At 37.2% G+C, this 26,696-nt stretch overlaps 1 protein-coding gene across 4 annotated transcripts in view; it reads left to right on the top strand.

Moving 5' to 3' along the window:
- RSF1 (remodeling and spacing factor 1) overlaps window positions 1-26,696 on the top strand; it is a 65,612-nt gene that overhangs the window by 28,070 nt on the left and 10,846 nt on the right. For 3 of the 4 annotated variants that reach the window (XM_049823628.1, XM_049823630.1, XM_049823629.1), the window contains 11 exons: window positions 530-735; window positions 2,754-2,911; window positions 6,168-7,888; window positions 10,278-10,475; window positions 11,684-11,788; window positions 13,416-13,495; window positions 18,173-18,227; window positions 19,542-19,651; window positions 22,654-22,721; window positions 23,789-23,996; window positions 25,636-25,859. In XM_049823628.1, coding sequence (XP_049679585.1) covers window positions 530-735; window positions 2,754-2,911; window positions 6,168-7,888; window positions 10,278-10,475; window positions 11,684-11,788; window positions 13,416-13,495; window positions 18,173-18,227; window positions 19,542-19,651; window positions 22,654-22,721; window positions 23,789-23,996; window positions 25,636-25,859 — 3,133 coding nt within the window. The other variant, XM_049823631.1, reaches the window with a different exon arrangement.

A 26,696-nucleotide genomic window follows, 5' to 3' on the forward strand; every position in this document is an offset into this window, starting at 1 on the left:
TGATCTTGTTACAGATGTAATATTCATTGTAGTGGGATGGGCCCAAACTGAATGTAACGCTTTGCATATTTTTCACACTTTGTATGAAAATTGATTTGTACCTACTGTTTTGTCAGTAGCTATTTGCCTGTGCAGTACACTTTTAAAAATGTTTATTAGCTTGCTGAATTCCAAAGGCAGAGATAGGATTTCATCTTTTCAAATCTTGAGAAAACTGTTGGGGGTAGTTCCAAGTTATGTATGTGTTTTATTGTAGAATGACATCATTTGTACTATGTTAAAAAAAAAATAAAAATAACTTTCTAAGCTGGCCAGGAAAAAAAAAAAAAACAAACAAAACCAAAAACTTGTCTCATTTAAAACCAGCATGGTCTGGGAAGAAATCTGATAGCTATAGCTAACTCACAGATCCAATAGAGAGGCGCCTAAAAAGAAGTTCCAAATTACAGTGAAAGGAAATGAGCTGATTTTCTTATTTCTGTTTATATTTTGATATTTTAATAGTCTTTCTACTTTCTCACTTTTTCAGTATCTCTGTGAATGTCAGTTTGATGACAATCTAAAGTTTAAGAATATAATTAATGAGGAGGATGCTGATGCCATGCGTCTTCAGCCCATTGGTCGAGACAAGGATGGCCTGATGTATTGGTATCAGCTGGATCAAGAGCATAATGTCAGGATGTACATAGAAGAACAGGATGACCAGGATGGATCCACGTGGAAATGCATTGTTAGGTATTCTGGGTTTTTTTCCCCCTCTTTTTTTCCTTTCTTATTTTGTCAGGGTTTTTAGCTATTTGTGACTGGGGCTCAGAAATTTATTTCAATAAATCTCCACTTCTCACAGATGAGGATTCATGACAGCGGGATTTTCTGCCTTCACATGTATGTTTTAGTGAAAAACCACACAATACAGAAATAACTCACTGATTTGTTGGTAATAGCCAATGCATAATTTGTTTTCTGCTTAATCGAGCTACAATGGATATATGGAAAGGGTACCATGAGAAGACTCTCTTGAGGACGATGGCTCCATATTGCTCACTGGCCAGCTAAATGCCTTAGGAAATGGAGGAGGACTCTTGCTTCTTTACCTTCTGCTCTATTAAGAAAATTACAAGTGGACAGTTTTGTTCTTGGGGGAATTACATTGCAATTTTAACGTCATGGAACTATAAAACTGTTGACAAAACAAATAGGCATGAAAAATTTTCTGGAGTAGAATTCAGCTCATAGATCACTGAAGATGAGGTGGGTGACGTTGATGCAGACTGATGTGTACGTGACTCAGTGCCCCTGGGTCTCAGTTGCTGCAGATTGGTCTGTTAATATTTTAGTGGTATTTTAGCTTCAGATTTATGGGTTTTTTTGTGATTCTTGTTACTTTTTTTTTTCATTTTCCTACTATGCAAAGTATATGGACTCTTTCTTGCTGGAAAAAGAATTAGCTTGAAATTTGTTTCATATCTACTAGTTATCCATTTTTAGTTCATCTTCATGTAAACTTCTTTAATTTGATGAGTTCCAACTGGATTTTAAACTGGACTCAGCAGAATCAACTCTGACTTAAAGTATGTAGAGATGTAAAAATAGATCTAAAAAAAGTCAGATGATGGGGTGGTTTTCTGTTTGTAAATTTTAATCTTTATATCTGCAGCTTATTTACATATCCATAACTTTAGTAACCAAGGGAGTCATACTAAACCGTTTAAACCACTGTCAATGGGCCATAAAATGATAAGCATTACTACCAGTGAAATTTAGACAGCTGTTGTGGGCAAATAAAGTAAATGTATCTAAACAAACCAATCAAGATCTGAGCGGTGTTTATCTCTCTCCATGCATTACAGACTCCAGAGATCAATGCCAAAAGCAGAAGAAATCAGGGTTCTGCTGGGAAAGTTCTGATACTCCACACTCACAGCAGAAAAACACAATAATGCATTGTAAAATGTGAAATGGTTTTGAACCCATGAGATTCCACATCTCAGGGTTGTTGCAGTTCCAGGCTTCCTTTTGTTCTGTAAACCTGCAAAAAATGAATTGCTGAACGTTGACTTTGAAAAAACAACTGCGAGAGTCCTGTTGTTATAGTCTGTTATGAAAACGACCGTTTAATCATGGCTCAAACTCATTCTACATTAAGGTGTTGGGTTTTATAGTTAGATGTCCAGTTTAAATAAGGAGTTACAGTGCACTGAGATTTGCACGCATAGAGATGCATGAACGTTTTCTTGCTATCGTAACTCGAGTAGCTGGAGTTTTCTTGACAACTTTGTATTGTTTGCTACATGTGCTTAGGGTGGGTACTTGCAAAAAGTACCTAAATTACTTAACTGCTTTTGAAAATTTCACTTGAATGATGTGGTTGCTCCTTTGGTATGTGAGCAGAAAACTACAACTTCCTCTCTGCTGAGAGAAAAAAGAAATTGCAGAGAAAAATCACTGAGGATTGGTAAGGGGATAATAAATAAAAGAATAATAGTTGCAGCTTGGATCCGGAACTTGACTTGAGATAGAAAGGGTCCTTCCAAAAAGTTATTTTATTTTTGTATGGATAAATTGGAAGGTTTCAGACTGCAAAGTTGCAGCTGCTTTGATGGGACAGGCATTTCACTATGCTTGTATATAAGGTTTTCAGGGCAGCATTCATTTAAGCAGATGGTGTTTGTTGATTTATTTTTTTTTTATGAATCCCTTTGGGGTGAGTAAGTGGCTTATCAGACAGTATGTTTTTTTCTTCTGTCATCTAGAAACCGCAATGAGCTTGCTGAGACCCTTGAGCTCTTGAAAGCACAAATTGATCCTGCCCTCTTGAAAAACAACAATTCTCAGCAGGAGAATTCATCACGTGAAAGCCCAAGCATAGAAGATGAAGACACCAAAAAGGGAGAAGAAACGTCTACACAAGGTTTTCTGCCTTCTTTTCTCAAATTTTAAATGTTGTGCTGTGGCAATGTTAGAATTTTCAAGTTCATTAAAAGTTACTGTGTTAGATTAGGAATTAAAAAAGAAAAAACAACACAAAAAATGTTTCTGTTCAAAGTAAATCAAGTAAATATTGAATACATTAAAAAATATTTTTGGCGTTTTAGTGCATATTTAGGCTCAAGAGTTTATTTATAAGAGAGCTGTGTATAAATTGTTTTCTGAGTAATTTTATTTTTGCTGTACATATTGTATAATATTGTAAATGCTCATCATTGTATGTTTTTGTGGGGCATTGAACTGTTGCCAAACTTTTCCTGTTCTAGCAACATTAAAATTTTAAAAAGAAAAATCTGTTTGTGCAATGCCATGATTGAAATCAATACAGTATTGGGTGTCTTGTTTATTTTTTCTTTTGAGTTTGAATCAAAAAATAAATAGGTTACTTTCTCAAATGTTTCACAATTGAGGTGATTTTTCAAGAAGACATGAGTTTAAATTAAAACAATTTAAAATACCAAAATGTTTTAGAAGTGAAGTGGTCCTTAGCTGCCTCCACTGTATTGTTATTAACGAAGAAACTTTCTTCCTTACTATCATGTCATTGCACATATTTCATAACTTGCGTGACTTGTTGGTTTGTGCATTGGTTTTACTAAGTATCCGTTAGCCTGAAGTATTTTACATTATAAGAATCTGATCTTTTCTCAAGTTATGAAAAGCTAAAAGCTTGTTATACCAAGCAATTTTTCCCCAGTTACTACCTGGTATTACCACTTTGTTAAAATACAGGAAAATATTTTCAGGATCAGAAACAAGATTTAAGGATTCTAGTGTGTTAGTATGTATTTCTTCAAATCTGTTTAAGTTAATTGGATATATGGAATTGGCCAAGGCCTGTCTTGGTTCTGAGTATCAAGGAGAAAGACTTGCTATTTTATTCTCATTCTTTGCAACAAACAGTGTAGAACAGAAGAAATAAATAAAAGTTTTAGCTAAAATTTGAGTAGTTGCGAAAGCATTAAAAGACTACTGTAGAAATTGCAGTAAATTGCGACAAACACCAACAGAATTGTCTTCCAGTCTAAGGCATTTCCAGTATCTAACTGCATGTAAGTGACAACATAACCCGGTGGAATTAATTCCAAGTACTGATCTTGCCTTTGTCTCACTAAAAATCGGTCAAGCCAGCTTAAATCATCTAATTGAGATCTCTGCATCAGATATGATTTTACTTTACATTGAATTCAGAAGAAGCCATCTGAAAACATTTTAATGAATGTCCCCATTGTAGATAATTCCCCAAATCCCATGGCACACTCACCTGGGTCAGTACTTGCATTAGACTGTGTATTGATGCAAAATCACCCCTAGGCACTAGTCCCGTGTATGTAATGAGTAATGAAATTATTTACACATGCAGTGATTTCAGTGTAGTCAGTATATTCACAGAGTGTTACTTAGAGCCTTTCAGTTGAGAAGCTCAAGTAATTCTTCCTGTTTGTCCATGGACTACACTCAAAGCCCTTCTAAGGTACAGTGGAAACATACTGGAAGACCTGATGCCTGTTTGCTTTGGCCACTTCCCAAATAGCATTAAATTAGTTTATACAAAAATAAGGTAAACTGAACCAAAGCTTACATGTTTTTTACTAGCCTGATTGACTCAAATAGCATTAAGAGAAGTTGTGCATCGACTGAGTCATTCCATACGTACGAAATGCTTTACGAGCAGTTCGGGGAGTTAAACTATAGAACAACTGTTTATTTTCCATATAGAGAAGTTTTGGGATTCTGGTGATCCTAGCTGAAGTTTGGGAGAAGGCAGTAGGTGAAGGGAAGAAATAGTTGAACAAAGCTTAGACAGAAAGAAGTGAAGGGGAGGGCGGAAGAATTTGAACACAGAAAAAATATCTCATTCTCACTGTTATAGACAAATGTCTTTAAAGAGGCAGCTTTTATGTTACAAGGGCTCGGAGTGGGGACCACTTCTATGAAGGGGAAAAAAACCAGCCTTGAGCCTTCAAAAAGTTATTGCTTCTGGTGCCCTAGAGATGCATCTTTTACTGCAGACTTATTTGGATATGTGCTTTGTATTTGAAAATATTATACAATGTATGAATTCATCCTCACCACTCTCTTCTTTTCTAAAATGCTTATTTTCTTTAAAGTTACTAAGTTAGCTGCCATGTACTTTCTCCTGTATATTTCTAACCGCTTTGGGAAGCTCTCATCTTGGAAAAAAATCACACTAGCATGGAAGGAGAGGAGTGAGGTAGAAGAAAAAAATCATCTTTTTGTTTGGAGTTATAACACCCTTGCAACAACATCTTCCAGATGGTAGAAGATGCTGTTATGGTATATGTAGTGCTATTATATTTGCTTTTTCTAATTAGTTCTATCCCTAGCTGACTCAAAGTATGGTAAAATAAATAAAAAAAGATGTTAAGAGGCTGTGGTAGTGATAAATAATAGGCTTAAGTACATAGTAACAAAATAAATACATGGTTTCTTCTGAGTGCTGGAACTGCACTTTAAGCCCTGCAGGTTTTTCTGTGATATGCTACTACTCCCTGTGCTTGTTTTAGAAATGACAGATGCAGTGAATGTAGAATATTGTCTGTTATTTGTGTTTTGATAGTATGTAGGAGATGTAGTCGTTGTCCAGAGACTCTAAATTAATTTTGCCATAAGCTATAACGTTGAATGTCTTCTGTTTTCTCTGAACTATTGGAATACAATAGTTAAGTATTTCTTGAAATAAAAGTGTCTACAAACAGGGGACTGATTTCTATGTGGAATTTTCACTTGGCCATGGAATCTTACACCATGTTATGGTTTGTGAAATAAATCAGAAACTCGAGACTTCAAGTTGATGCTTTGTGCACTCTGCTTAGGTTTTATGTATTCTCTGAAAATGGTGTGGTACTACTAAAGAAGGGGCTGTGATGCCTGTATAAAGAAGGATGAATCTAGAATTCTGCTACTAGCTTCTGAAGTTTAGGCTTATCTTGGTATATAATTAAGCTGAACTGTGATTCTATAACTAAAAAACTGGCAACCCACTCATTTAATGATAGTATTAGATAAGCTAGATTCCTAATAATGGGATGAGAGAAGATTCGTCTGCGGGGGACTTTGGGTTGTTGGGTTTTTAGGTATGCCTTTGTTTTGATGGATGTTTTTTGTAATCCTTTAGGTCCCCTGGTTGTTTCATAGTTGTTTTTTTCTGTCAACAGAAAGTCAATTAAAAATCAAAGAAGAAAAAGAGGAGGTGGAGGAACAGTCAATGGAATTGGAAAGCCTTCCTCTTCCTGTGGTCAAAGATGACGAAAATATGCTGAAAATTGAGAAAGCGGAAGAAAAAGAAATTATAAAATTGCCAGTAATAGTAAAATTAGAGAAACCTTCAGAATACAATGAAGAAAAGCAAACTGTCAAAGAAGAAAGCGACTCCTTCAAGGAAAATGTCAAGCCTGTTAAAGTAGAGGTGAAGGAAAACAAAATAGAACCAAAAGATTTAAAAGAAGTAAAAAGTTGTACGGACAAAATAGCAGTTAATGAGCCAGAGAGGTTAGAATTTTGTGTTAATGCCAGAACTCCCCAAGAAATTGTGGAAAAATCTGTGGAAGAAAGTGAGAAACTTAAAAATGACCAGCAGGCAAAAATACCGCTTAAAAAGCGAGAGATCAAGCTGACGGATGACTATGACAGTCCAATAAAGGGGCCCCTATGTAAATGTGTTACTCCAACAAAGGATGTCTTGAAGGAAGAAGGGAAACCAGAAGAAGAAGCTTTTAAGAGAGTCCCTACAATTACTGCTTTATGTCCTGATGGGAAAGTGCTAGTAAATGGAGAGGTTAGCTGTGAAAAAATAACCCCAAGTGTCATACAAAATAATAAGTCCGAACACTCTGCTAGCACAAAGGAAGACAGCAGCTCATTAAAAGAGAGAAATGGAAAAAGTGGGGAAAAGGTATCAGACTCTGTTAGTAAAATTATAAAAGCGTGTGAGGTTGAGAAAAATGCAGTAACTGTGGTGAAAGAAATAGGGGCTGTGGTCTCTGAGGTTTCTAATCAGAAAGTGCCTTTAAAGGAGGAATCTAGTCCTGTGGAAAAAGAGTTGCTTGACAGCACAACTACTGAAATGGTAGTGGAAGAGTCTTCAAACTCTGAAGACTATGCCAAAACATCTGAAGAGAAACTAGCCGTGAAAATGAAGAAGGACAGACTACCGCCACCCAAAGAATGTTTAGAGAAGCTAGAGAAGTCCACAGATGCATCTGTTTCTGCAGAACTGCCCAAGCTTGCACTGTCTGATGAAGAGACTTTGAAAAGTAAAGGTGAGTCTGAGGAGAAACCCGATTCACCAAAAGCTGCTGAGATATTCCCTGCATCTACTTCTCCTGTTACTTTAGAGAAACCTGTTTTGGAAAAGGAGGGCTCTGATAGTAAAATGGCTCTACCTGAGGAGAGCAATGTAGAAGAAAAATCCAGCCCTGAAAAACAAGAGGAAGAGCCAGAAGCTGCCAAGACAGAGCCAGATAGATTAGATGATGCCCATCCTTCTAACCTAGAGGACTCCTCAGAGAGTAAAAAGGAATCTCCAGTACCTAAAAGCAAATTTAAATATAAGCTAGTTTCTGAAGAAGAAAGCTGTACAACAGATAGTAAAGAAATAACTTCTGAAAGACAGAAAGAAGGAATTAAATTAACAATCAGGATCTCCAGTCGGAAGAGAAAAACAGAAACACCACCAGAAGAGGTCAGCATTGGCCGCACATTAAGGCGATCTCCAAGAATATCCAAGCCTACTCCAAAAGTCGTGGAGACTCGGGATCAGAAACCTGACAAAAAACGACCTGAAGAGGAAGAGGAGAAGCCTGCAGCAGCACAAAAACCAGAACGAAAAGAAGATGCAAAAAAACAAGAGAAGGAGTCAAATTCTAAGGTTAACAAGGTAATACAGTTTTATTACCCGGGAATAAAGAATACGCACAGTCTTATCTATAAGGAGAATATGCACTTACGTAGGAATATTGAGGATTATGTTCCTTTGGTCAGCTTTTGCAAGAAACTAGCTTTGCAATCCAGTTAGTGGACTCAACCAATTTAAAAATGCCCCCTAAGAGAGTGCTAATGTCTGTTGACTTACCAGTTTATAAAATCTTGTCACTTAACCTAAACTAAGTAGACAAGTCAACCGGAGTGAATTCTTCTAAAAACTGAAATGATCAGACCTGAGTGAGTCTTGCTGAGTGGCTGAATGGAGACTTCTAGCTCCTGTGGATTTACTAGATGGATACTTGTTGGTGTCTGGTTGGTCAGGATGATCGTAATCCAAAAAGGAACCAACAAATGGTGAAGAATAAAAATATTATGACTTCTGTTTCTAGTTATTGTTGTGGTGAGTTCATGATATAATTTAGTTTTTCTCATACATGGGATATACGTTTTACTTTGGGTGGAGGTATCTTTTTTTCATGAAAAACTTTTGCTTATGCAGCATAAATCTTAAAAGTATGTCAGGTAAATGTAACGAAGTTATACATATGTGTAGTGTGCTTCTAAATCTCTGTAATTATAAACAACTTTAATTTATCTTCCATTTTTCTGGATATGGAGTACAAAAGAGAAACAAGGAGTAAAGAGTCTGTATTTTTAAGTGCAGTCTTTTTATATCAACTTGAAATCCCATTAATTTTCCACAGCTACACATTTTCTTACCGATTTTGTAGTTTTGCCAAGATATTCACTTATTTAGCAAGTTTCTTTCACATAGTGCTATGTTGAATAACCTTCATAAAATGAACAGTTGATTTTTCAGTGAATGGTAACATCTATACTGAAAAATTGTCATATACATAAAGAAATGAAAAATCTTCATTTAAAGGTTTTCATTAAAAAAGAAAATAAATGCAAGTAATAATGATTGTAACTCCTACAAGTAGTTTTAATTTTGAAGTACTGTTGCTATAGTCGTTTTAACCTGATGTCTTTTTGTGAGAGATAAGGAGATCTAGAGATGCTTACTTTTCTAGAGAGATTTAAAAATAAATATGGTAGAGGAAGACTTTTGAAACTAGTAAGCTTCTGTCATTTCATCAAGATGAAAAATACCCAAATCTTTAATACGCTATTTTATATTTGTTTTCTTTTAAAGAAGGGTCTTTAAAAAATAGGTTTGACATGATGATGTACGATGAATCCTGAAGTCTAAACTAATACGATCATGGATTTAAAGTACATTTGCTACTAAAGTTTAGTGAACAGTAAAATCTGTAAAGAGGTAGAAATTAATGGTAAGAACCTGAAACAAAATTTTACTAATATGACAAATACTGCTTTGGTGTGAGTCCATACTGCAGGAGAAATAGAATGTTTTGTATGTTTTAGTTTCTTCAGCTTGTTCAGGTCAATGAGTAGTTTAGTCAAAATTGAAAAATTATTTTGAGTTGAAAAAGCTAGATAAGTTCTTTTCCTTTTTCAGTGTCGGGGAGCGGGGGGGGGGGTGGTAAGAGTTGTGAGAGAACTCAGGTTGGTTAACAACAAGTCAGTTAATGGGAAGAAAACTTTCTTCTGTTTGGTATGTTGCTCTAAATATAATATAACTGAATTGCAGAAAGTAGTTTTCACTAACTCAAAATAACATTCTGAATTTTAATTGAAATCTGTTTTTCATTGAAAATATGATGGTAAATATGGTAGAAAGGGGTAGATGCCCCTTTGATTAGCAAAAAATAAGCATCGACTGAATCAGTTTTCACTTAAGAAAAATAATGGAAAAGTATAAATGTGAAAGAATACCTAGATATAAGTTATGCACTTAAAAGATGCAGTGATTTTATTTCAGAAAAGTATGCTCATCTGAGAGGAAGGCACCAGAAATACTTAAGTTAATGTACTTGTTAGAATGCAAACGTGTTTCCTAAAGTGAAATAAAAGATGTAAAGTGTATGGGGCAGGGGGAGAAGATTCTCTTTGGATTGAGGAAAGCAGTCATCAAAAAGTGAGATGGTTTAAATGTAGATTACCGTGTTCACAAGCAACTTTACCTTGTCAAAATAGAAAAAAGGGGCTGAGTGACAAATTTGTCTTCCTACTTTTAAACCTTTCTTGAAAATTTCTTTCTGCAGGTCGGTATGAATTTTTCTTCCTTTATTATGCTGTTACGTTTTAAGCCTCTTTGAAAGACAATCTATTCATTGAAATGCTCTGTTGTAAATTTACTGCAGCTCTTCTGATTGAAATGAATCACTTCACTGTCGAGACAAACATTTTTTTAAGATCTAGGAAGAAACTCTGTGAGCTTCCTTTGTGTTTTCTCTTTGAAATGGTATGTCTCATAGAGAAGCAAGGTTCGGTGGACGGGTACGCGAACACGTGGCAGGTGGAAATACTCAAGTAATGAAGAAAGTGAGGACTCGGAGAGTGAAAAAAACTCGGATGATGAGGAGGAAGAGGAAGAAGAGGAGGAAGAAGAAGCTGCACCTGCTGATGATGATGAGCCGTGCAAGAAGTGTGGCCTTCCCAATCACCCTGAGCTGGTAGGCTTTTGGGGAAAGCTTCTGTTGGCTGTTGTGTCAGATTTGGTGGTATCTGAAGGCAGATCATCCTTTGGAGTGGCTGTACATAGGAGAATGTTCTCTGGGTTTTAGGTGGTAAACTCATGACAGTAGATGAGTTTACCTTTAACAAGGAGGGAAGGAAGTTATTTCTTGCGTTTACCACCTCTGAAATGTCATCTTTTATGAGGTATAAGACAACTCAGTCCACTGAGGATTAATCTGGGTGAGGCTTTGAGGTTGTGCCTGCAATCTCAATGAATACAGAGGAGAGAACATTAAAAAAACACCCCAGCAGTTTAATGTATGCTTTCCAGTGTCTTGTGATATGGTCACACCTACATAGTCATCCTTGTTGGATATAGCTGTACATCACCCTGAGGACAGCAAAATCCCATACAGAAATAGCACAGCGAGCTTTCACTATTTCTAATGTTTATGGTTCTCGTTCATCAGTGGTAGATATTATCATGAATTACTCTGCTTATCTGGGAAATCATAATGCTCAGTCCTGCTATGAATCCACAAAATAAGCATACTCCCAGGTGTGTGACAGATATCCTAGCATAGTTGAGACAAAGTTCAGCCTTTGAGATGTTAGAGATAAATAATGCAGTATATACTCACACAGCTTTGTTCCCGCTTTGTTCCTCAGTTGTGATGGAAAGAGATATCTCAAGTTTTACCCAGCTAAGTGAACTCTAATAGTTGCGTAGTTCTGTATGCCCCTAAAAGTCTGTGAGGATTTGTCTCTGCTGACCGGGACATAAAATCATCCTGACTGAGGAAATAGCCAGGTTTCCTCGTGTGGACGCGAGTGCAGAGGGAAAACAGCTCACAGTGCACCTTGTCCAGATGGAGTTTTTCACTTAGTCCAGGATCTGGAAAGCATTACCTGATTCCACACTATGGGTGCACAATCTGTGTAGTCCAGTAGTACTAAGTGCCTGAGAACATATAATAAGAGGAAATAGGGTGTTAAAATGGAAAACTGAGATACATAAACTTCCCCGTAAAAACCATCCCTGGCCCTGGAAACATCTAGTGATAAATAATACAGGATTTTTTTTGCTTTTGGCACAGTCCAAAGTATTTATAAAGCACTTCTGTGTTGGCTGGGGGAATAGTTCTGGAGCTTGTTACATGTTGTGAATGCCAAAAGATACTCATGATTCATTTTGTTTCCACAGATTTTGTTGTGTGACTCTTGTGACAGTGGATACCACACAGCCTGCCTTCGCCCTCCTTTGATGATAATCCCTGACGGAGAGTGGTTCTGCCCACCCTGCCAGCATGTATGGTTCCTATTTGACTTCACTGTTCTCCTTTTTAGCTTTGCTTGTGGTTGTGGAGATTTGCTGGGAGTTTAACAAGTTCGTTCTTTCATCTTTTTTCTGTTAAAAAAATAGGCTGTGATGAATGGTAGGGATGCTGATCCTGTTTCTTGTCCATTAGTAAAACTGAGTTTTGCAAAATGGTTTTCCTCTCCCTTTCTTTTGATGAATGACTCTGTGTTGCTGACATGTAGATAGGAGTCTCCAACCACACTGGTCTTCTCCCATCTTTGGTTAAATTACCTCAAGATTAGCATAGTACTAAAAATATAATATCTTAATTTTTCTCAAAAGAAACATCATGTTATCATCCTGGAGAGGGAAGCAGTGGGCAGCAACGGGTAGATTGGTGGCCAAAGGAAGCAGCTGTTTCTGAAGTGCTGTTCCTTCTTCAGAGACATTCGCTCAGAAGCTAGTTAGAGAAAGATGCTATTTCTAATGAGTCTTGTGGTATAGTTTGCCTCTGCTGGGAAAGCCAGAGTTGTCCTTATCAAGTAATAGACAAGTTTGAACGCTTTTTTGAAGATTAGAAGCTGCTTCTGCCAAAAAAAAAAAAAGAAAGAAATGAGTGCATGTGTCCAGTTTCATTCAATGTACATCTAAAATAGCAAGATTTGCAGGGATGGTACTTGGGAGGATAAGCCAGAGAGTGTGTGATGCTGTTCTTGTTATATTAATGGGGAATCATTTATGCACATTTTCAGAATAATCTGCCTGATCCCAAACCCCTTCCTTGCTTTTAGGAAAATTCTTTGCCAGAAGGGCTGTTGCTCTGCAAAAAGTTAGCCATTGGTTTTTAGTTGTCTTCTGAGGACTATTTTTAAGTAGTGATGATCTTGAATATGTAAGAATGTTTTCTTTACAGGACTTGGAATTGCAGCTTGTAGTTACAGCATCTGCTTGCTCTGTTGGTGTTTAGTAATTTTCAATATGAAAAATGACAGATTTGTAAAAGTGTGAAGACTGTCCTTGGAAATAGTATGATGAGGGCATTAACAGGGAATAAGGCACAATTTGTCCATAAAAAGTCATTTTTACGTATGGGTCCTTGAGTATTAAGTGGTGTTCTAAGATATGGAACATTTGGTAAGCAAATAATCCTAAAGTGTATTTCTACTTTTTACTGTGGTGTCCACAGAATCACGTGCTCCAAAGATTAAGATAAGGGACAAACATGTATCACTGTGTGTACACACTCAGCTTTGTGTATGTGTATTATGTATGTCTATGAAATCCTCAGTTTTTTCTGGGGCAAGGTTGTAAATACCATCAAAAATGTGGTACTAATTTAGAAGTATGTTTATTCTAAACAACTTTAATACTTGCTTTAGGCATATTGCTTCCTACAGTAAATGCCAGTTACTGGGAGGATGCATCTCTTTAGCAGTTCATGGTGAAGCACGTGTTTTAGGAAGACAGTCTTTATTTATTGTAAAGCCTTGTTCACTGAAGAGGAGCCTCCTGTGTAGCAATGCAGTCGCCCTTCTTCTAGATAAATATAGAAATAGTGAATGAAGTGTCTGAACATTAGCTCAACATGAAAATAGTTGGTTATGAAAGAAACTAATATTATGTTTCATTCCCTTAGAAATTACTCTGTGAGAAATTAGAAGAACAATTACAAGATCTGGATGTTGTCTTAAAAAAGAAGGAGCGTGCAGAACGCAGGTACTACTGTTTGGTTGCGTTCACAGCAAGCTGCTATGCAGAGGAATAGTAATAACTGAACAATCATTAAAATAACTGGGGACTGGGGAGGAGGGTAGTGACGAGACTGGGAATTGGTAAGACCAGTTTTGGCTTCCCACTGATTATTGGTGGCACAGTGCTGGGAGAGCTTGCAAGAAGGGAGAAAAAGTCCAATAATTGGAAAAGATAAGCAAATACATTTGTATTAAACTTTGGTTAAGGTGTCTGAACACGAATTTGGCTTTCCTATACCAGCAGTTAAATGGGTTTCAGTGCTGGTTCAGCCTCATGTTTTAGTAATACTGTCAGCCTTGTGTAGAGTTCCTGCTGTAAGCAAGGTTAAGTCCTGACTTTGTTACAAAGGCCATACAGATTAATGTGGTTTTTGAGTCCTGTTGCTTTAGATTCTGTTAGACCTTGCTGAATTTACAAGATTATGCAATTGCTGTAGTGCAGTGGGTCAGCTAAATTATAACTTGGAATGAAATTTCGTGCCCACTGCTGCCATTACTGAAGGCTAAATGCAAACCAATTTACTGCATTTATGAACAACATCCTTAATATTTGGAACATCCTATCTACAGTTTTCAGACCTGAAAATGAGGGACATGAAACACAGTCTGCATAATTTATACCTTTTAGGACATATATTGAGTATTTTGCAAAATTTACTGACATCTGTATGCATTATTAAACAAAACTTTGCATGAATTGCATCTTAAAAGGCAAATTTCACCAGAAGGTGAGACCCTTTTAAATAAACTAATTGAGCAGGCCTATATTTGTAGCAGGTACTGTAATACCACATGGCATGTAGTAATTTGGTGCTGGGAAGAGCAGAGCGCAATGTGTCTGTTTTCAGCTTCCTTCAAATCTGTTTGGTACTGCTGTTGCAGCAGCAGCAATGATAGTGACAGATCAAGTACCGACTGTTCCTAACTAACATCGTTACTTCTGCTCAGAGTGGACCTAGATCACACTGTGGTAAAATTATCCATGGTTTGCCAATTCTAGTGAATTTGTAGCTTTGGGAACAAAGCTTAGCTTTTTTATGAGTGAGCTCGGCTTACAGCCTCCATCTGTGCAGGAGCATGGGACACAAAGGAACTGTGTCTGCTGCTCTGCTTTATGGTAGGAAGACTCATTACTAGCAAACAATATTTTTGGACCTACTTTGGTAAATATTCTGCTGGCAAACATTACATGGAATGCAAGCTTTTTCCAGTTTGTCTTGCTTTCTTGAAATCACTAGTGTTGCATAAAAATACGATCTTTTAGTGGTTATAGGAGAGCATACAATTGATGTCATAACAGTTTTCAGTGTCTGAAACAGATGTTTAACAACCATTTTGCAATCTGATCCTCATAGAAAATGAACCTAATGTTTTCTATTGTATGTCTTAAGACCAATTATTTTTTTATTATTTCTTTTTTGTTTTTTTAAGTCTCTTAAAAAAAGAAGTGAGCGTAGGTTATAAAAGATTTCATGGTACAATAGTTGAATATTGAAGTCTTTCAACTTAATGGTGGTATATTTTAGCAAATTGTAAGGTAAAAAGGCTGAAGAATTATAACCCTAGAAGAAATTACAGTTCTTATTATAGCTCAATGTGAAAGTTAAAGCAGGTTGGTTATTTGGGGCACAGGAATATTTTAATGTAATGTTTCTGTAAAATCACAGTACGTGTTGTCAGTCTTTTTGGCAAAGAGAAGAACACCAACTGTCTCATCATGGGCACACACACAATAGATTCTTTGAACCAGTGTTATTTATCGTGCTTCTTGAACTAGTGGTACTGTCGTGCTCTTTCAATTATTCTCTAGCTTTTAGGAATCTGATTGAAATTGATCCAGCTGCTCAGCTATATTCTTGCGCATCCCCAAAGTGTTACGTAACAGATGTTTTTTATCTTTTTTTTTTAATGAAAACTTTAGGTTTCACATTGACTTACAAATACATAGATCAAAGTCATGCCTTTTTTCTTTTCCTGTTCATGAATTGAAGGTGCTACCGCAACATCCTGGTTGACTTTCAGGTTTCTTGCGTACACGCTAACTTCTATAATCATGTCTTATCACCAGCTAGAGGGAGTGGACATTAAAGCTTTTATGGATGCCTCTTTTAGCTCATGTGAGAGACTCTCAGAGTTCTTGATAGAATATCCCTCTAGCGACTACCTGTCTACTTCTCCCAGGCCATATCAGGTGGAGTGCTTGCTTTCACGCACACTTTCACGACTTCCCTGTAGCAACTTTTGCAGCTGCTTACGTGAGAGAAAATGTTTTCTGGATTTGTCTAGGAAGAGTTTACAACCGGTCGCAGCTTATCTGCACCTACTGTTAAGAGACCTGTTGGTTCAAATATTTAAACTACTGGTTAAAGTGTGGAGCTTCTGTGTGCTACATACTAACAAGGAGTGCATTTGATACTTCATTTTGCATTTCATTTGAAGACCTTTACCTCAGCAGGATTGTTTCATTTGCTAATTTCTTAAGCAGTGTGTACTCAAGCCAGGGAGAATAGCAGATCTCAAAAGCCTCAGTGATCATGTTTAAAAACAGCTGAATTTTTCTCATTTCTCTTGTCTCTTGATGTTTTGCATGACAAGAAATGAGAAGTGGAGGAAACTATCAAAGGCACTTGCTGAATACTAAAATGTTTACATTTCTAGCTCCTTTTCATTTTAGCAGTTGTAATCCTTGCCTTAAGGTGCTCTTTTAGTTCATATTCAGGAGCATAGTGATTTTGCATAGTGTATGGCAAAATTCTTCCTCATCCAACTAATCTTGTGGTGCTCAGATGGATGAAGATTTCTTTTCATCTATCAGTTTGGAGAATTGACATTAGGAGACAAACCCAATTATTTTTATACACAGGCAGAAATTTCAATTTAGATACAATGATACCGAGTTGTCAAAGTTCATGGTCTCTTTGGCTGTAAAACAACCTAAAATTTTCATTTTTACTCTTTGTCAGTATTACTTTAGGAATTTTGCTTGTTCGTGTTATTTAAGAAAATAACATTATGCTAGATTCTTTCAGTAAAGAGTTCTCCAGGAGGTTATTTGGGTAAAACTGTATAGTGCAGAAGGCTAGTCAGAAGAGTTTTTAAATTTACTTAGATTCTTTAGAAAATAATGAAAGTATTGGAAACAAATTTTTACACATAGATGCCTCTATTTGCCAAAAATAATGCACACGAGGTAAACGTATCTAAAATTAATATGCATCTTGGGCGTTTGTGTACGGGTCTAGATGACTAGTGTACATGAAGCATCCTGTTGCAACTCATGTGTAATGGGATATGTGCTCATACAACCACTCGCTGTAACTTGAGAAGTCTGATTCTTGTTGATTGAAACTCTTTAGCTCAGAACCGCAGAAGAGGTTAGCATTGGTTTTTGCATGATTTCATTTCACCTGTAATGATGTTTCACTGGATCCTGGAAGTTGGAGGTTTGCTGGCAAATGTCTAGTTCATACCTTGCCCCCCTGCAGGATCGTTCTTCAGAGTGTGGTCTAAAATACTGTTGTTCAAAATAGTTTTAAAATCTGTAGAGACGTGGCTTGCTTTTGAAGCCCTTGCAGAGCCCAAGAAATGCCACCAACTTTCTTTGATATCTTCACTTGTTTAAATTCTCCCTTGTTTTCCTAGAAAAAAGCTAGTAGGGACCTATGGTGATGGTAGTTTGGTTACCTGGCCTGGTCTGTTTTAGTACCTGGCTATTCTTCCTGACAGACTGCTTTTTTGAAAGCTCAATTCAGTACCCTGAAGGTCAGCACCCAGTGCTGTTTGCGAGGTGCTAGGATATCCAAGACATCTCTAGTTGGGACTGACAGATACAACAAGACCTATGGGACACTTGTGTCCTTCAGGAGCCACAAGTTAAGGCCAGGAGCCAGAGTTGTGCCCAGGGCTGGCTCTGAACTCTTCAGCTGGATCACATCTTTCTTTGAAGTTATGTGTGGTGCCCAGATGGCACCAAGTACTCCAGCTCGGTGTGAACAGGGCTGGCTGCTGTGGCAGGCTTCCTTCAGTTGTCCTGTTCTCCTGTTCACACGTCCATCTGTCATCAGAGTTGTTTCCACAGCAGCTTTGATGATCTTTTTTTCAGGCTGTTCTCTGGCGAAGAACTGCTACGTAGGCAGTTATTTGTTCCTTGGTGTTTCTAGAGTTGTTTGTTCCTGCCGGGGTCTAAAATCTGGCAGTTGTCCATTTTGGAATGCATGCCGTCTTTACATAATTTTTCCAGTTCAGTGTGATTTTGAATTCTCATTTTATCTTTCAGCGCCTCCAAAGTTGGTGGTAGTTATGGATGTGACAGCATAATCTTGATCACAACTTTATTATTTTTCAGTTGTTTTTTAATTGCTTTTTACACCCCAATTCAATCATTTCTGTGGTGCTCGCAATCATCAAGTACTGCTGTTTGTCAGAACTCTTTGGAAAGCTCTTAAATTATGCATGCAGGAAAATGTAATCATACGAGATTTAACACATAATTCCAACTAAAATAACTGTTTTCAGTTAGAACATTCTCTTGGGATGCTTCTGCCTAGCAATAGTAAGAGTTTCAAATGGTGCTAATTACAGCATTATTTTTGATATCTGCAGTCTTTCTGTAAGCTTATTTTCATTTTTTTCTCTCCTAAAGAAAAGAGCGATTGGTGTATGTGGGTATCAGTATTGAGAACATCATTCCACCTCAGGTAAGTTACTGCATCTATGTTGTTGTAGTGTTTTATTTTCCATACTTCTCAGGGAAGAAGTTTCTCAGTGGTGTGTTAGAAGTGCTAGTAGCATCTTGGAAAGAAAAATCAATCTATATGGAGGTCAGAAGTAATTCTAGACCCTCTGTTTTAGACTGAGATTTAATTTAGCAGGAAACCAAGGAGGCTTTATTGTGTTTATCAGAGCCAGCTGGTGCCACACAGAGTCCTCTCGCAGTGAAGGATCGCAGAATCACTTCCCTACCCATTACAGTTGGGTTTTGAGTAGAGTGGTCTACCGTTCTGTAGTTTATAAAGGTGGGATTCAGTTTATTTAACTCTGGTGTCTGCTGTATAGTTGTCTAGGTCTGAGCTAATTGTCGTAGCTTTCCTCTGGAACTGATGGAAACAAATGTTTCTGGCTTATGATTCAGAGGGAATGTGTAGTATCATCTATTAGAAGGATGACATTTGCCTCTGACAAATGTATATTGAAGTCACTTGTGGTTAAAAACTATAAACATGTAGTGTTTTATTAACAGATGCTTTTATATGGTTTCCCTTTACAGAAGAGGAAAAATGTTTTTATTCATGTGGAGAACAGCCTCTTCTCACTTCTTAAATATATTTTAAAGTGATTCTTTTGAAGTCTTAGCCAAATGCCTTCATCTGAAATTATATAATCTGTTCCTTGCATGAGAGTTTAAAATGAAACTTTTGTTTGTTTTAAGCATAGACTTTCCACTGACTGTGATAAAGCCAACTTTCTCCTCCTGTCTCTGGATAACAGAAAAATGATAACACATTTTACAAACTTGCAAAAGAGTCTCTGGCTGGGAGCAAATATTTGAAAAGTTCAGCCTGGGGGCAGATTTTTTTTTTTTTTTTTTAAATTAGTAACTTGGAGATAATATCATCAAATTAACCTGCGTAGAGCTCTATTGAAACTGCACCATGTAGAGGTGTCCCTATGCTCCGTGTGTAGAGATGCTAGCAACAATTTGTTCAGCTGCTGCATTTACTAGACCTGGGAGTATCACCTGTATCAGTGTTGTAGTATAAACACAATGATACAATAGCCTGAACCCTTAAACTCTGTATTTGTGAAATTATGTAGCCAGTAAGGGCAATATGTGCAACTGTTCACATGAACTCTGCTGTAACAAGTCCTTATATTAGAAGCCAAAATGTGTTGTGTTGGGAATATGAGCTTTCTAGGTCATATGAATATCTGTATCATACAAGTTCAGTCATAATGAGTGTGGAGTTGAGGGGAGATAAAGCTTTTTGACATTTTCTGCCTTATGTGAACAGGAGCCAGAAATACCTGAAGGTCAGGAAGAAAAGAAGAAAGATTCCAAAAAGCCCAAATCAAAGCTGCTTGAAAGGAGGTCTACCAGAACCCGAAAATGCATAAGCTACAGGTCAGCAGCTTGTTTAAATAGCTTGTAAAACAAAGAAAAGTCATACTGTTGTTTTCTTTCTCGAGCAACCCACCAATTCTCATGCATACTTCTACATTTAAAAGAGAGGCCCAACTAAAATGTCTTTTTTCTTTTCTCTGAATACTGGTTATGCTTGATAATTGTAAAAGCATGCAAGGTGGTATAGTGAAGGGATGGTGCATAAAAAAAATAAAATATATATGGTACTTTATACTGGAGAAGGTTTTGGTGTTACTGCAGTTTCTGGAGGAGGTTAAAGCAGGCGAATCATACCTCTCCTTTCTGTTGAAAGAGAGACTTAGGCTTGTGTCTAAAGGCCTTAAATTCCTCTCTCTCTTCCCCCCTCCCCCCTTATGGCTTCTTTACATGAAAAGGGCATGAAACTTAAAATGCAATTATGAGAGTACATCTAAAAATGGTCTGTGACTCTTTAGAGAAATTGTGATAAAAATGCAATTAGTAAATAAAAGTTCCAAGATATTTAGACTCTGTGCATTCTGAAAATAGAACAGGTCACTAATGTTTCCAAAATTCAGCATGATCTTAATATTATCTTTTGTTCTCAGTGTATTACCAAGGTTATAAACTATTTTCTAAATAATACCTTGAGATGCTCCATATCCTCTTCAGCTCACCAGGCAAGTATGCTGCCTTTTGGGATTAGAGAAGAATGTGGTAGCCTGAGAGCTTGTGTTTTTTTGTCGCAGCTGCATTAGGAATATTTTAAAAAAAAAAAAAAAAGTTTTACCTTTCCTGTACTTGCTCTGTGTAGACCTTCATCATTCAAAAATTAGAACATTACAACTTTCAAAACTTTCCAACAATAACTATGATTAAACTCGTAGTCATTCTGGTTTTGTTGTTGAGGAGAGGCATGGCGTTTGTATACGCTGAGTTTTCCAGCCTGTTCAGAAAACTCAGTCTGACCTTGCTTCACTGTTGATTTTCAGTAACTTTTTAAATTAACAGCAGAAGCCACACTAATGAAAATGCCATTGCTGCTTTGGGAAATTAAGTATTTCTGTAAGGAACATTATGCCACAGGCAAGATTATATAGATTTGCTATTATGTGCATGATGGGTCAGGCAGCATTTGACCAGGAGAAAAAAAACCTTGCCTGTAGGGTATCTGGCACGACTTCAGCAGGACACATGTTGTGCAAAGACAATAATTTTTATTGGAAATAATATTTCATATAATGTTGCTCTGGAAAAAAATCAATCTTCTGGTACAAAATGATGGAGTCTGTTAGAAAGACTCCATCATACACATAACTTTGAGCTGGTGAAAATATTACACGTGTCAGTGTGTCACTTCAAATGTATATGTCTGCAGTAAAGTCCTGCTAGTGTCACTGAGAATTGTGTATGCTTTCCTTCAGCAGCAGAAAATAAATGCTAAACCTCTTATTCCGCTTACAGACAAATCTGTATTGTTTAGCATTCTGGTTCTCTAAAGATATGTAATCCCTTCATATCACCCGAGTCATCTGTTGAGTCCTCTCGTGAGCAGGTTAGCAAAAATTGGCATTATAAATAAAGCAGCAGCAGAAGAAATTATGTTCCATTACACCTAATGGACGAGCAGCTGTCAGCTCATGTTTGAGCTCAGGTTATTTGGTAGCAGTAATTTGAAAGCCTTAAGTGATTTCTTACATTTTAAAGAGCTTTTTTTTTTAGCGGTGTGGATGGAGAATGGTGTTTGAGTAATGTGGAACTAATCTTATTGATGGAATAATTTCAGAGTTACTTCCTTGCTGTGTAAAGCTGCCTTGAACGTGACATGCAGTTGTTCTTAGGGAATATAAGAGACCAGAAATCCATCACCTTATTTTTAAAGAAGAAAGTGTTTTATGCTTACTGTTGGAATATGGAGTAATTTTAGATCTATTCTTTTCTTGTTCTGCTGGAGGTTACTATGGAGGACCAAGCAAAATATAACTGTAATCTTTCTTTTGTGACTGAGAAACTGAATCTTTAATGGAAGTATTGTCCAACTGTTAGTTGTTTGTATCAAAAAAAATACCAAAAAAATATTTTTTAAAAAAATGAGAAGAAGAAAATCTTGCATCTAAATAAAATGTCTTTCCTGTATAGGTAATAAAATTTGTACTTTTGGATGTTATATCTCAAGGCATCTATTTGGTGATACAAGTAACAATCCTTTTTTCACGAGATTTGAATTCATGACTGAAGAAACAAACTGAAGTAATCTGTGTAAAAGGACTGGATCCTTTACCTCCATTTGCTGTTCCCTTTAAATGAGTTACTCAGCATGCAGAGATTTATGTAGTTTTATAAAACCTGCTGCAGGACAAACGTACTCAAATATTTTGCTTTTGTTTGTCCTATCTAGTTATGTAACATTACATTATAGCTTATTTGTATATCATTACAAAGAACTGTGTACAGTATGTTTTATCTGTTCAGCTTAGGATGTTGCAGATCCATAAAGTATAATTAGCATGAGCTTTAACAGGAGAAAGAAGCTATCTGAAATAAGTTTTCAAGGAAAATTTAGACAGGATGAATACTTTTAATTTAATAGGTGCTTTTCAGAAAGTCTGTTTGCAGATTGGTAGTGTGTATGTCATCTAATAAAAGGTGTGGAGAAAATGACTAATACTTTGTGTGAAAAATGCCACTGATAATCGTCTTGGAGAACTTTCAAATTACATATTGTTAAATTCAGTGGTATGTTATGTAAAATGGAAGTGGTTTTCTGTTCACATAAATCAATAATAAGGCAGCCAGGCAATGACAAATAATCTGCTATCAAGTAGAAATAAGAAACACACCTTTTAAAAAATGGCTATTTTATCATTGATCTGGCCCATTATCTTTGCTAACTTATTATATATCCAGCCTGTTGTCTGTGCCATGTGATTTCTTAGAGCGGTTTTAGATTTCAAGGTATGTTTTCATAATATAATTTAATTAGGGTTCACTTCAAAGTGGTAAATGAAAGCTGTTACTTTTAGGTTTGATGAATTTGATGAGGCAATTGATGAGGCAATTGAAGATGATATCAAGGAGGCTGATGGAGGAGGTATGTTTCTGATGTTATTTGTTTTTCATTGCAATGTTGATAAGATTGAGACCAAATTTATTTTGATACGAGAAGCAACAAATATAGTCCTCTCCCTTGAACTTTGTAGTTTACAGCTTGTACTGCTGTGTTTCTGGAATCAAATGAAATAATTTCCCTTGGGAATGGCCATCCCAAGCTGCCAAAAAATGCCAAAAAGTATTTGGTAATTAATTTGCTGAGTTTTGGATTTGAGATTGGAATAGTAGCTAGTGCTGTTGACATTTGACCCCTGTAAAAATTGGGCTCATAAAGTGGTCCACGGTTGGGCCCTCTAAGGACTGGGTCTACAAAATTGTCTTAAAAATATTAATCCAGATCTATAAGCACTACTCAGGTGAACGTGAGTAAAGTGAAATTATGTTCTTTGTTGCTTGTTAAGGCAACATAGGGGACCAAAAGAGAGATCTTCAACAGTATCTGAGATGTAGATGGATTTGTACTTCTGCATCACCTTAATTTGTTTGGAGAAAACCGCTGTGAAATATTATCCCTCAGTTGTTTAGCTAGTGGCATCTCTGTAAAGACACCAGTTTTCAGAAGCTTGGTGGATGTATACAGACAATCTGAAAATCCATCCGATGTCTGTGGGTGTGTAACACAAGACCCATATAATAAACATAACTGTCAACAGTAAAACCAGCTTTTCAGAAACTCCACTCCCTGGCCAAACAAAAACTTAAACACTTCATCTCCCAAGGAGGATATTCAGCATTATGAAGAAAATGTATTTTCTGGTATCTGCCCTACTCAGAAGGCACTAGCATTGGCAATAATGTAGGTTTGGGTTGAGTATCAGAATGCCAACACTTACGCACTGTCTTCTGCATGGACCTCGGTATTTCCAAGGGACCACAGCTGGGGCCGTGTGTGTCCGGAGCAAGACTCCAGCCAGAGTCTTGCATGACAAAAAAAATATTCTGCTTTGCAGAAAATAGACTGAAGCTAGAGGCATGGAAGAATGATATGTATAAAGTTAAACAAAAAATAAACTTGCTCTTTTTTACCGTTTCTATCACTGAATTCAGGCATTGGCAGGGGCAAAGACATGTCTAATATCACAGGTCACCGTGGAAAAGACATTTCCACAATCCTAGAGGAAGAAAGGAAAGAAAACAAGCGACCACAAAGGGCTGCTGCAGCACGGCGCAAGAAACGACGGCGACTAAATGACTTGGATAGTGACAGTAATCTGGATGAAGAAGAGAGTGAGGATGAATTCAAGATCAGTGATGGGTAGGTCTGCAATTTAACTTCCACCACAAGTCGCAGACCGCTACAGGCTTCTGTGACTCTGCAGTGCCCCTGAAATGATCATTAGGAGCATGCGCCCAGTGCTGGAACAGCACTGCATGGTGCCAGCAAAAGTCCTCCTGGCCTAGGGGAACGTCATTGTACTGGAAAAACTGCACTCCGGATCCATGCGCTGAAATCATCCAGTCTGTATTTTAATCAAATCATGTTCTGGAAATGTTACTGGTGTGTTTGAGGCTACACTGTGGGGTTCTGTAAATGGTTGTTAGTGAGGGAGCCAGACAGGCTCAGTTTTCTGGCTGATGTGACTGTCTAGCAGAAATCCTTAACAAAGATGTAGCTAAAATGAGGCTGGTTGTTTCCTTTTGAAAATATGTCCTATTTTGTGGGATTTTTATTGGGCCTGAGTGTCATTTAGAAATTGGAAAAGTAAAATGTCCCTATGTAGAGCATACAGAACTTGACACGCAGGTTCTGAAGTCAATTCTGGATTTCTGCCTTCTAGGAGATAGAGTTTTAAAACAGCCAAAGAAATGGTTTATACTGTAAAAACCAGATACGTATCGTGTGAAGCTTTAAATGCTAAATGAGTATTGCTCTGGCTAACTGAAACTCTTTCCTTGGAATTTCTCATTGTTCAGTCTGGGGAATTCCTAATGTTAAAAAATTTAATAATAACTTTAGATGTCCTTTATGCCTCAATGAAGAAATGTAATGGAGCATGATGTCTTTACCATCAACGTTTAAAGCTTTACACCAGTCACTGAGTCAATTTACTAAGTGTATGGATAATCTATACAACATAGATGCAAATTCTAAGCTTTGTTTTTCACCTGTGACCATGCTGAGGACATTATAGTGGCACCCTGAATAGTTGAGCTAAATGTGCTGGAAATTTCCAATCAATGAGCGTGGCTTGCGTAAATCTCACAGAATTAATAGTGCATTGATCTGTTAAAGTGTGCTCCTGCATTTTCAACTCCATCATCTGCTGAATGCCTTCTGGATGTTATACTGGAATTTGCATTCAGCTGGCAGCCAAATGCAAGTGACTGTGTACCTTCAGTGATCAACTGTTTTTAAAAAAGCATTGGTTCACTTTTGAAATGACATGATTGTTACTAGCTGATAGGTTTGTGAGATACATGTTTTGCATGAGAGCAAGTTTTGTGTTAAGGCACAATAGTCTAATTCTCAGAAATTGCGTAGGACGATGCTTGGTTGATGAAAGGGAGGCCATCTCTGCTAGAACATGGTGGGTGTTTTTTTTCCCCTCCACGGGGGATGCTCATCCATAGTTAGTGCTATGCAGACATTACATTGCAGTGTACCATATGAACACTCTAGAATCCGTCCTGTGTAAATGTCACCTGCAGTCTCAGTTTGACAGTGTGTTTATAGTCACCTGCTGTTCTAATCTGCTGTGTAAAGCTATATCCCAAGTATACAACTGAAACCTGATGTCAGTGATGGCAGCTTGGTCTCTCTGGATCTTTGCTTCGTGTTATTACTATAAGATCTGTGCTGGTTTTGTGTAAGACGGTACTTACTTTGCATATATCTGTTTTGATCCTTTGTTTCCAATATCTATCTCTGTTGTCTGTGTTGTCTCTTTGAACAGATCTCAGGATGAGTTTGTTATATCAGAGGAAAATCTGGATGAAAGTGAAGATGACCCACCCTCAAACGAAGACAGTGATTCAGAGTTCTGTGCCCGCATATCCAGGCGACACCTCTCCAGGCCCATGAGGCAAAGCAGGCGGTTACGAAGGAAAACAGTCAAGAAAAAATATTCTGAAGATGATGAAGATGAAGATTCTGAGGACAATTCAAGCAGAGAATCTGGTGAGTATAAGAAGTCTTAGATCTATTAAAAACTCTGTATTGGAGAGAGGAAGAGTGGAAGTCTCGGTTTCCTGTCATGACTGACACTAACGCTTGCTTTGCTCAAGTCAAATATCATCTCTGCTATGAAGCAGTTTGCTACTTGTTCTGCTGTGAATATTCTGCAGGAAACTGGTATCAAGTACTAGGTTCTTGTCATTTTAAGTAATTATGTATTTAAATGAATGCTTGTGCTATGATTCAAAAGGCCACCTTTGTGGATAGTTTTAGGTACCCTGTACCTTCCTGTTTGGCACACGATTGCAGGGAAGAGAAAGGATGGAGGCAAAAACATGCTTCTTTACAGCTCCTTGAAGACATTCCAAATACCTCTGAAAAAGCTTCTGAAAGAAACATTTTCCCTCTCTTTGTATGGAAGAAAATTCCTTCAGTTGTACGGCATTCTGGGTTCTCTGGCAGGCTTGAAAGCAAACGATAACACTTTGAATCTCTCTCTTCCACAATTATACTTTTTGATCTTTAGTAACTGAAGGGTCTTTGCATCACAGGAGAATCTAGTAATTCACGTTATTCTACTTGTCCTTCAACCAGTTTGTTTTCTGTTTGCACAGTTTAAGGTGTGAGAGTAATACCTCTGCAATACATAAACCTTTTCATGTTTCGCATCTTTCTCCGAAGACTGTCCTCCTGCTTCTGCTTCATTTGAGACCCAGTCCTAGAAAGTGCCAGATATGCAAGCACTTACTTTTACTTATTTTTATTGTGAATTTAAGGTACTAAGTACACTGGAGCATTAACTTATTGCAGTGTGTGCTAGCTTTCCAGTGTTTTATCTTT

This window comes from Accipiter gentilis, chromosome 19 (assembly GCF_929443795.1).
Source record: "Accipiter gentilis chromosome 19, bAccGen1.1, whole genome shotgun sequence".
In the NCBI taxonomy this organism is placed as follows: Eukaryota; Metazoa; Chordata; class Aves; order Accipitriformes; family Accipitridae; genus Astur; species Astur gentilis.